This window comes from Sus scrofa, chromosome 14 (assembly GCF_000003025.6).
Source record: "Sus scrofa isolate TJ Tabasco breed Duroc chromosome 14, Sscrofa11.1, whole genome shotgun sequence".
NCBI classification, from domain to species: Eukaryota; Metazoa; Chordata; class Mammalia; order Artiodactyla; family Suidae; genus Sus; species Sus scrofa.
In genome coordinates, this window is record NC_010456.5 from 141306310 (window position 1) to 141316716 (window position 10407).

At 61.6% G+C, this 10407-nt stretch overlaps 1 protein-coding gene across 2 annotated transcripts; it reads right to left on the reverse strand.

Moving 5' to 3' along the window:
• On the reverse strand, window positions 783-10151 carry CALY (calcyon neuron specific vesicular protein). Of its 2 annotated transcripts, none has more exons than XM_021073955.1 (6): window positions 9725-10151; window positions 3963-4114; window positions 2920-3036; window positions 2685-2798; window positions 1348-1683; window positions 783-999 (listed from the first exon to the last, which is right to left on the reverse strand). In XM_021073955.1, exons 2-5 carry the CDS (start codon window positions 4092-4094, stop codon window positions 1375-1377), a joined length of 672 nt encoding a protein of 223 aa, XP_020929614.1. In that variant the 5' UTR covers window positions 4095-4114; window positions 9725-10151; the 3' UTR covers window positions 783-999; window positions 1348-1374. The 2 variants fall into 2 exon arrangements, with proteins under 2 accessions (XP_020929614.1, XP_020929615.1); XM_021073956.1 differs by having other exon boundaries at window positions 784-999; window positions 3963-4161; window positions 9725-9954.

The following is a 10407-nucleotide window of genomic DNA, read 5'->3' on the forward strand; positions in this document are numbered from 1 at the left end:
CAGCTGCAGGGACTCCCGTCCATGCCTGGCTCCTCCAGCAGTTTCCTCCTGCTGCCTGAGTGCCAGGCCTTAACATTCCCCAGTCCCCCAAACCCAGCCCCGAGTCCCAAGGCCTGAGCTCATCTCCACCAGGCGGGGTGTCAAAACCATCAGGGGAGGACGGGTACTGGGGGGAGGGACCTGTGTGGTCCACCCAGGTTGGGGCCTCCTGGGGCCTCCTGGAGTGGAAGGGGGAAGAGGAGGTGGGGCCGGCTGCGTTTCCAAGAGTGAGCCGCCACACGGGGAGTTCTGTGGGGCCCTCCTAAGCCCCAGGCACTGCCTCACAATCCACTCCCCCCAAGCCCCACACGCCCTCGAATCTGCATCTGCTGGGCGACCGGCTTGGGGACAGGAAACTTACTGGGTGCTGCCTGGAACCAGATTCCGATGCTCCCGCCCGAGGGGAGAGGTGTGTGGGCACCAGGCCCAGCACCAGAAGACCATGGTGGACACGCCTGGGCATGGAGTTGGGCAGCGGTGGGAGAAGGACTCCAGGACCCAGAAGCTTCCCTGGGTGAAGGTGAGCTTATTCTACTGTGCCCAGAAGATGGACCCAGCTACACCTACCCAGGCCGGGCCCTGACCCCCAGGCCCCCTTGCACAGGGTCCCGCCTCCTCCTCCGCCTGCGGCCCGGATACTTAAGGTCCTTCAGGGGTTCCTCTGGGCAAGGGGGGCATGATGCGGGCTGAGGGGGCAGGAAAAAGGCCGGCGGGACCGAGGATACTCGGGAGAAACGCGAGACCCAGGTGGATGGGGATCTTTATTTAGAGAAAAGCCGCAGCGCTAGAGGGTCCACGGCGGGGGCGTCAGCGAGGGGGCCTGGGAGCGGGGGCACAACCACAGCGGGGAGAGAGTCCGGCGAAGACCATCGGAGGTGCCGGCTGAGGTGCCGCGGTGACAGAGGGACGAAGGGGTGAGAGCCGGCACGGCGGGGCGGCGCAAGACCCCCCATGGCCCACCTGCGTGGGAAAAACGGCGAGGCTGAACTCCGCCCGCCCGGCTCGGGTTCACCAGCCACCAGCCCCATCCCCCCTCCAGTCCCCCGCCCGCTCCCCCACCCCCATCCTGCCCCTCCCCCTGCCCAAGCCCCTCCCTGGCGCTCCCAGATGCCTTCCCTGGGGTCGCTTGGTCCGGCCGCACCCAGTAAGCCTCCAGCGGACTGGGTCGGCCCCCCGGTAGGGGGTAGGGAGGAGCGTGCCTGCCACACCTCCCCGGGGCCACACCTCGCCGGGGCCAACCTTCCCCAAGGCCAACCTTCCCCGGGGTCACACCTCCCCGGGGCCACACCTCCCCCGGGGCACACCTACCCGGGCGGGCCACTGGCGCCCGGGCCGTCACTGAGGGGTTGGGGGAGGCGCGCTCCCCGCCACCTTCTGCGCCGCCTCCTTCTCTCCCGGCGCGGAGGCCTTGCCGGAGGGCTTCCCCGAGGGCTTTCGCGAGGGCTCGGTGACCGCCACCGCGCCCGGCCGGGCGCGCGCCTTGGGCACCTCCTTGAAGGCGTGGTAGTTCGCCAGCCACGGCGTCTCCGTGCCGTGCTTGCGGCCCACTGGGTAGGCCCCGATGGCCGCCAGGATGCTGCGGTGGCGCTCGGGGTCCAGCTCGGTGTAATACATCTCCAGGGTCAGCGGGGTGCAGATCTTGTGCTGCGGGAGGGGGCAGGTGAGGGGCCGGACGCCGGGAGGAGGGCCCGGGGCTGGGGAGGGCGCGGGGGCAGCGGCCCCTCGGGGTGCTGGTGTGCCGGGCGGGGTGAATTGTCCTCACCGACCTCAGCCACGAAGCGGGAGGTCCCCTCTGGGCCTTCCCGTCCTTTCTGCTTTGGAGCAATTCAGTGATGCCATTCGCGGGGCCCCTAAATCCTTGTATTTCTGCCGTAATTTCAAGCCACCAAAGGTCCGCCTCCCGTTCGGAGCTGGGGTCTCCAGGGAGAGCCAGGCCCGCTCAGAAGGCTAGTGGTCCCGCCTCCTCAGGACAGAGGGCAGGAGAGGGCGCCCGCGGTGGACGCCGAGGGGATCCCCGCACGCCCTTCGAATCGAACCCTGGGACCAGCGAGGCCTCTGCGGGGAGAGCTGCCCCCGCCGACGCCACCGCGGAAGGGGGAGCACTTGTCCACTGAAAACTCAGAGACTTTAAAATATACACTGGAAATGATAAACATGCCCATAAGCCAAGTTAAGAGAGGAAGGCAGGCTGAGGAACAGGCTCGCCCAGCATCGAGAACCCTAAAGTCCTCCTGCCCACACCCTGCCGCGGGCGCCCCAAGGGCAGTGTGCCAGGGCGCGGCAGCACCTTCGCGCTGCCTGCACGTCCCTCCTGCACCTCTTTCCTGCACAACCTTCCTGCACCTCCTTTCTGCACGTCCTGCCTGCACCTTTACCTTTTAAATGACACGAAAAGAAACCTCGCTCAAACACCTCTTATTTTTATTTTTCTAAAGATATAGGACTCCAACGTGCCTGGGAGGTGACGAGCACTAGGGCCTTTGCAGGCCATGTCCCCCAGAGCTGGAGACACCCCGTCTCCCCGGGGATGGGGGGGTGGCACCCCTCCTCCCACAGGACCCCCCCCCCAGTGGGCCCCTTGCTGGGCCTCCGCCTGCAGGGCTTTACTGCCCTTTCCAGCCTCAGGCACGGGTCAACGGCCTTACCCGAAGCAGGAAGCCGTCGGGGCAGCTGAACTGGTCGTACCAGATGGCCTTGTACATGATCAGCACGCAGCCCAGGAGCGCCATGGTGAACGCAATCATCCGCCCTGTGGGCATCTGGGGGGCAGGTGCGAGAGGAGAGGGAGGTGGGGGCGAAGCTCAGAGCCTGGGTGCGGCAACGTGCAGCTGCCGCTCCTCCTCCCGGCCCTGAGTCCCCTGGAACAGACAGTCGGGTTACCCTGCTCCGCCCGTCCTCCAGGGGGTTGCCGCTCAGCTTCTGGGCCTCCAGGTCAGAGAACTTCTTGGGCTGGTCCGCAGAGGACAGCTGGTATTCCGTCTGCGTCTTAATGACCACCTGTGGGAAGAGATGACCCAGAAGACTCTGAACGGAGCGGGTTGGGAGGGAGGGGGGCCAGGGTCTGCTACCCGCGGGCGTGGGTGCTGGTGGCAGGGCTCCGGTGCCCACCAGCTGAGCCCAGGGGAGGGAAGACAGGGGAGTCCTGCTGGGGTCGTGGAAGCGCAGGGCTGGCCAGACCATGGAGAGGGCCCTCCAGTCTGCTGGCTGCCTTAGGCTCTAAGGATGCTCTCCCAGGAGCTAGCCCATCAATGGCGCCATAGTTTGGGGCCCTCTTCCAGGAAGCGCACCCAGACTTCTCCTCTGGATCCCAGGGTCTTAAGGCCTCTACTACATGGGGCACAGGCAGATGTGGTTCTGCGCCCCATGTCTGCTTCTGAAGGACAAGGACGAAGGCTTCCCACAGTGTCCTTGGGGAACCAGGTCCCAAACTGCAGCAGGCACAGCTGAAATCCACATGGATTGCCAGAGGAGTGCCCTCGGCCGGGAGTGATGTCTGGGAAATGCCCCCTGGCCTAGTCAGCAGCTGACTGACAGCTCCTCGTGCCATTCTTGCTCCGGAGCTCAGGGCGGGTCAGGCAAGGCTGTGCCCGAGCTGAGCTTCTTACAGATGCCTTCTAAGAGGAACCCCTCCAGCCATCGCTCGCCCAGGGACCCCGTCTCAGGCCCTGACCCAAGACCGAGTGTGCCCAGCAGAGCAAGGGCGGGCTCTCTGCTTGCTGAGCCCCTGCTAGACAGCAAACAAGCTGGACGCCATCTGTGGGACAGTGTGTGGCCAGTTTAGCCCAGTTCCCAGATGAGGAGAGGGCGGTTCTGGGTGGCCGGGGCTCAGCCGGGCCCTTCCTCCTTTGCTCTGCTGCCCCTGGAGGAGGCCGCCCCTAAACGGACCTCACCCACAGCCCTCTGTCTCCAGGGAGGCCTCTCACCTGGTCGGAGAAGGATGGTTGGAGCTGGCTGACGTCCAGGGGGCTGATCAGAGGGACGCTGTCCATGGCGGCCCCATCCAGGTCCCCCGAGTCTTTGCTTGACTTCCCGAAGCTGCAGCTCAGCCTCACCATGGTGGACGGTGATCCTCGACCTGTCCAAAGGCAGACACAGGCCACCTGGACGCTGCCCACTGGCCACCTAGCAGATGTCCACACCATGGCTCTGGAGTGAGAGGGCCCAGGCTGGCCCCGATGCTTCTCACGACAAAGCCGGGTCCAGAGTGGCCAGGCCAGTCTCCCCAGGGCAGACCAGGAGAATCCAGCCACAGGATTCTAGTCCCTTCCTGCCCATGGGCTCCCTCTGGGTGTCCACAGTCACGCAGACCAAGGAGTTCCCTGGTGGCTCAGTGGGTTAAGGATCTAGCATTGTCGCTGCTATAGTGTGGGTTCAATCCCTGGTCCAGGAAGTGCCGCATGTTGTGAGTGTGGCAAAAAAAAAGAGTCATGCAGGTGATAGTGCCTCTGACTGGTGACTGCCCAGATGCACAGCAGCCGCAGAGGCTTCCACTGGCTGGTCTGCTCCAGGTGACGGTCTAAGACCTGCTGTTGCAACTACAGAGAACAATCCCAGATAGAAGCCTGGAGAGTAAGGGGGGCCAGACTTAGCAGAAAAGTAGAGGACACTAGGCTAAATCTGAATTTCAGATAACAGATGCTTTTGTTTTTTGTAATCCATCCATGCAGTATGCAGTATAGGACACATACAGACTGAAAAATTATGTGCCGTCTATCTGAAGTTCAAATTTAATTGGGCGTCCTCTGTTTTATCTGGCAACTCCACTGGAGATGCGGGAAGGTAACAGAGAGCTGCAGAAGGGGGCTGCTGGTGAGGAAGTCCAAGCGCTGACTCCACAGAGCAGTGCAGGGGCTGGACCCTCCCGGGAGCTGTGACTGCCCTGGCAAGAGCAGCACTGGGAGGGAGCTGCATGGCCAGGGGGAAGGCAAAGCTTCCCCTAATTTCACGTCCACTAAGAAAATGAATCTATCATGAAAACCTTCCAACAAAGACCTGCAGGCCCAGGCAGCATCCCCCCTGAATTCCACTATCTCATGGAGGAAACAGAGCAAATTTCACACAAAACTCATCCGGAGAGAACAAGGGAACACACACCCTGGCTTGTGAGCTCAACACAGCCTCGCAGAGCTCGGCAAGCACAATGGGAGAGCAGACGCTGGGCCACGCCACCCACCAGGGCCAGTGCCAAGGCCCCAGGGATAAAGACAGCATGTGGCATCCAGCACGATGAAAAGGCTGCGTGTCTTTTGGAAATTAACACCTGAAAAGCAATCTGTATTTTCACCGTACGAACAGAATAAAGGGGAAAAATCATCTGATCAACTTCAATAGTAGCTGAGAAAGTATCTGGTCAGATTCAACATCTGTAGAGCGCAGAGAACTCGACCCAGTGTTGTGTGTGACCCACACGGGAAGAGAATCTGAAAGAGAACGGGCGTGTGAGCTTGTACAGCTGAATCCCTTGTTGTACAGCAGGAATGATCGCAACGTCATAAATCAACTTCAATGAAACTTTAAAAGACGAAAAAACTCGGCCTGCCCATCGTGGCTCAGTGGTTAACGAACCCGACTGGTATCCATGAGGACGCGGGTTTGATCCTCGGCCTTGCCCCGGGGGTTAAGGATCCAGCGTTGCTGTGAGCTGTGGTGGAGGTTGCAAACGGGCTCGGAGTCTGCCTTGCTGTGGCTGTGATGTAGGCCAGCGGCTACAACTCCAGTTTGACCCCCAGCCTGGGAACGTCCATATGCCGCAGAAGTGCCCCTAAAAAGACCAAAAAAGAAAACAAAGAAAAAGCTGAATATTTGTTTACTATTTTAAAAAGTCAATTAGAACACCAAGAGCAGAAATCTGCCTTAATCTGATGAAGGTTATATCACAACAACCCACAGCAAATCTTACTGAATGTGATCAGAGAAAGCTCTGCCTTTAGGAGAAGGGGACACAGCTGGACAAATCACATCGATGATAAGTCACAGCCTACAGGACAGGACAAAGAAGGAAGAGGGGCAAGGTCTGGACTAGATCAGGTAACGCTCTCATTCACGGATCAGGCAGCTTTTGTGTGTTGAACATCCCAAAGGATCTGCAGATAAAGTATATGGATTGGAAAGTGTGTTGAGCAGGTTTTAAGGTATTCAGAAATCAATTCTGTTCTAAGTATCAGTGACAGAGAAATTAATACTTTTTTTTGGTTTTGTAGGGCTGCACCTGTGGCATATGGGAGTTCCCAGGCTAGGGGTTGAGTCCGAGCTACAGCTGCCAGCCTACACCAAAGCCACAACTCAGGATCTGAGCCGTGTTGGTGACCTACACCACAGCTCATGGCAATGCCAGATCCTTCACCCACTGAGTGAGGCCAGGGATGGAACCCGTGTCTTCAGGTTTGTCACTGTTGAGCCACGCCGGGAACTGGCCTGGGGAACTTCTGCATGCTTTGGGATCAGCAAAACAAAAACAAAAACAAAAACCCAAAACAAAAAAAAAAAAACCGCATTATTGACTGAAACAACAATGACAAAAAATTCCCTATATTCCTTAAATAAATGGGAAGGATATGGTCATGGATTCTGGAAGGTTCCATGTTTTAAAATGTCATTTCCCCTAAAAGTATACCTATAGAATCAATAAATCCCAATCAAAGTTCCGAGAAGAATTTTTCCGTGTGAAACCGACCAGCACTGTAATTTTCTACGGAGGGCGGACCACACTTAGGACGTGCTGGGAAAGACCGCGGGGAGGACTCTGTCCGCCAGGCGTCCAGCTCATCGCAACCCCCCTGAGGACCCCGTCCTGCCGCCGCGGCTCGCGGTCCAGGGGTCTGCTGAGCCCCTAGGTGCCCTTGGGCGCGGGGTGGGGCTTCTGCGTCACCTGGATGGGGGAGGTGGGTTCGCTTACAACTGTCCCTGAGGCTGCACCTTTGCTTTGTGTCCTCTTCTGAGTTTATTAGATGTCGCAACAAAAAAGGTTAAAAACAAACAAAACCAACACCGAAAGGACAGCGGACAGATAACAGAGGCACAGCCGTGCGAGGTGCTCCCTTAGGAAAGGGCCCGAACAGGGTGTCCGCCGCTTGACACCTGAGCCTTTCCGTCCCCTTCCTCGTGCGGATCCTCTGGGGCGAAGGGCAGAGCCCACCGTCTGGGCCTTCCGCCCTGGCCTCCGCCGCGGCCCCTCTTCCCACTGCAGGCAGCCACCCTGCAAAGTCTGCTCTGCCTCTGAACCCCCAAGCTTCTGTCTTGAGTGACCTCTCCATCAACCGTCCCACCCGAGGTGCCTGCCAGGCCTGCAGGTGACCGCTCTCACGCTCTAGCGGCCAGGCCCTGCTGTGGGTTCCGGTGTGGGCAGGCCAGGTGGGAACGCAGAGTTGGGGGCCCTGCGCAGCAGCAGAGACAGACAGACGTGCAGGATGGGGTGTGGGAGGCGCTGGGCAGGGGCACTCGGGGCGGCTCCAGTGGCGGGGGGAGGCCCCGAGACCCAGGCTGAGAGAGGGTTCCCCCCCCCGCCCCGTCGTGGACTCCCCGGGCGCCCGCGGGGGAGGGGCCGCTGAAGATCTCGAGCGGGGCCTCTTCTCCATGTGTGGTCCTCGCCTCGGGTCCTCACTGAGCAGCAAAGCGCCCCCACGCCCTCCCCCAGGTTGGAGGGCGCTTCCTGTGCTGGGTTGAGACCCGGACTCAGCCTGTGGGTGGCGTGTGGACACCTGAGCGCCTGCCCCAGGCGGGTGGGCGCTCCATCAGCAGCTCTGCTCGGGGACATACGACGTCCGCGCTCTACGAGGCAGGCAGAGATGGACAAGGAGCCTTCACACAGCGGATGCGCCGGTGACTTGCAAACCCAAGTGCGATTTACCTACGCCAGCTCTGAGGGGCAGAGGGGGCGCAGCTCGCAGCCCCGCAAACCCATCCATCTAAAATTGGTGGCCACGTCTCCGAAGGCCGAAGGCTTAGGTTTCCTCCCCCCACCCCCCGCAGGAGGCCCCTCCCCATTAGGGAGCTCCACCTATGGGATCTCTTGGAGCCCAACGTCAGCGCCAACGCCTCTGACTCGACGTGATTTCCACGTCCCCCTGCGTTTCCGTGGCAACAGAGACGGGCTCGCAAAGACCCGTCTTCCTGAAGAAAAGAAGCCTTTGGGGGATCAGTGGACCTGAGCGTCTGGTTCTGGGCCCCTTGCCCCAAGCAGAACGCCCCCCTCCCCGCAACCCTCCCCCCGCAGCATTCCTTTCCTTCGCTGTCCTGCGGCCCCTCTGGGAAGGCTGGCTGGGCCCCTTCACACCGTAGACCCCGAGCTCTGCGGGATTGGAGGGGTCTTCCCTACTCCTCCCACCGGCCCCCTCCCTCCACCCTGCGCTGTAATTGCATCTTCGACTGCTCCGCATCCGCTGTGGACTCCGGGGCTGGGGGCGGTGCACGTCTCCTCTGTGGGGCCTGGGGTGGGGGTACAGGATGCGCAGTGATTCTGTGGTGATGGTCCGATGGGTGGATGGATGGGAGGGCACGGACCCTTCGCTGAAAGCCCGCGGGAAGCTCGGTTGCAGGTTACGTCACAGACTCACTTTCACACACACACACACACACCGCTCTGGGATGCTGCGTCACTCAGGGCTGCGCCAGTGCGCGCTGGCACGGGCACGTACCGGCCAGGCACAGGCATCCTGTGCACGCGTATGAGCGGAGCTCAGCGGGCCTGTGCACTTTGCTGAAACCCGGTTGAGCCCCCAACCCCTTGCCGCCCCCTGCCGGCCCAGCCGCAACCCCCGCCCAAGTGCCCTCCAACCCCTTGCCCGGCAGGTGGATGGTGGGTTTGGCTACTGGCTCAAGGGCAGGTGGACCGCAGGCACCAGCCCATCCTTGAGAGGTCCAGGCGAAGGGCAAGGAGGGGGGAGGTGCAGGTCTGCATCCAGCTTCAGCTTCCCACGTACCAGCCACCTGTGGCCCCGCACCTAGCTGCGCAGGTGGTTCTGGAGAAACGCCTTCCCCTGTTTCTTGGCCACCTCCCGCCTGACACGCAGCCTCCCTCACCACTGCCGCCCTCTCCTGGTGCCAGCAGCGCTTCTCCGTGCTCTGGTCCGTCCGATGCCCCTTCTGCCTCCCCCAACCCCCTCAGGCAGAGCTGAACCGGTCCTGGAGTGGGCACCCCCTCCCCAACTCTGGGACTCCCAGCTCCCACTGGCTCTGAGCAGAGGTGGAGCTGGCTTGCAGGGAAGGGGCTGCAGTCACCACGGGGTGGGGCGGGGGGGGGGGGGACGTTGATGTCCGGCAGTTCTACCCCGCCCCCACCCCTACCCCCAGATGCCCCTCTACTGAGAACCCGAATCCGGGGAGCACGTCAGGTCTGCGTAAGGCTGGACGCCTACAGCCCTTCTGTAATGTCCAGGCAGGGACTGGCCCCCGGAAGCCCCCAATCCTCTAGGAGCCCCGAGGACAACACCCCACGCTCGGGTCAGCAGAGACTCCTAAGGAGGACCCCAGTTTGGACAACCACCTCCCCATTCCCCAAATCCCAGACACGCACCTGCACACGCACCTTTGCATATCCATGCACACACACCAGCATATCTGCAACACCCCCCCACCCGCACACGCTAGGCACATCTGCACAATGTACCTGCATACTCGCACAACGCACTTGCACACCCCTGCACACATTTGCCCCGCTCCCCCAAGAAGAAATGTGAAAATGGCTCACAGGCGTCTCCAACCGGCAGCTGCGGCAGGCAGGATGCGGTCGCAGGACGAGGATGCGGAGGCAGGATGCTTTTCCAGACGCTTCGCAGCTGGGGCGGAGCGGGGGAGGGGCCGAGCCCCAGACCGAGGCTGCGGTTGCCGGGGCGACGCGGGCTGGGGGAGGGGAGCGCTGTGTCTGCTGCCTCTGCACCCCTCCCACGCGAACCCCGTTGGAGCCGAGCCTTCTCCCCCCACCCCCAGCCTGTCACCCCCTTAGACGCACCAGCCACGTCCACACGGGGTGCATACTTCACGTACACGTACGCCACATACACACCTCACACACACGCCATTCACACACACACTGCACGGACACACACACACCTCACACACTCGCACCACCGCACTGCACAAAGGACAGGCACCCCCAACCGTGGCTGCTCATCCCGCAGGCACATCCAGCCGCTCAGGCACCAGCTCGTGCGTGGGGCGCCCGGACGTGCCCCCCTGCCCGCTCTGGGCAGCGTCCTTGACATACCGCTGGGTTGGGCCCGTCCCCGCCCAGAGGGCCTCCTCCTGCCTTCTCAGCGTCTGAAGGCCCTGGGTTGTCAGCCTTCCCAGGGCAAAGCTTGTCCTTCCTGGCGGCTCTTAGGCCCCAGGCCCTGCACAGTGGCTGCCATGGAGAAGGCGGCTTCGCGGACGGAG

What these genes read in the sequence shown, in the direction of transcription:
- CALY (XM_021073955.1), bottom strand. Translation starts at nt 4,094, where the DNA reads ATGGTGAGGCTGAGCTGCAGCTTCGGGAAGTCAAGCAAAGACTCGGGG. An exon ending in AACCATCCTTCTCCGACCAG is followed by an intron (nt 3,037 to 3,962) that starts GTGAGAGGCCTC and finishes CTCTTCCCACAG; the next exon opens with GTGGTCATTAAGACGCAGAC. An exon ending in TGGAGGACGGGCGGAGCAGG is followed by an intron (nt 2,799 to 2,919) that starts GTAACCCGACTG and finishes CCTGCCCCCCAG; the next exon opens with ATGCCCACAGGGCGGATGAT.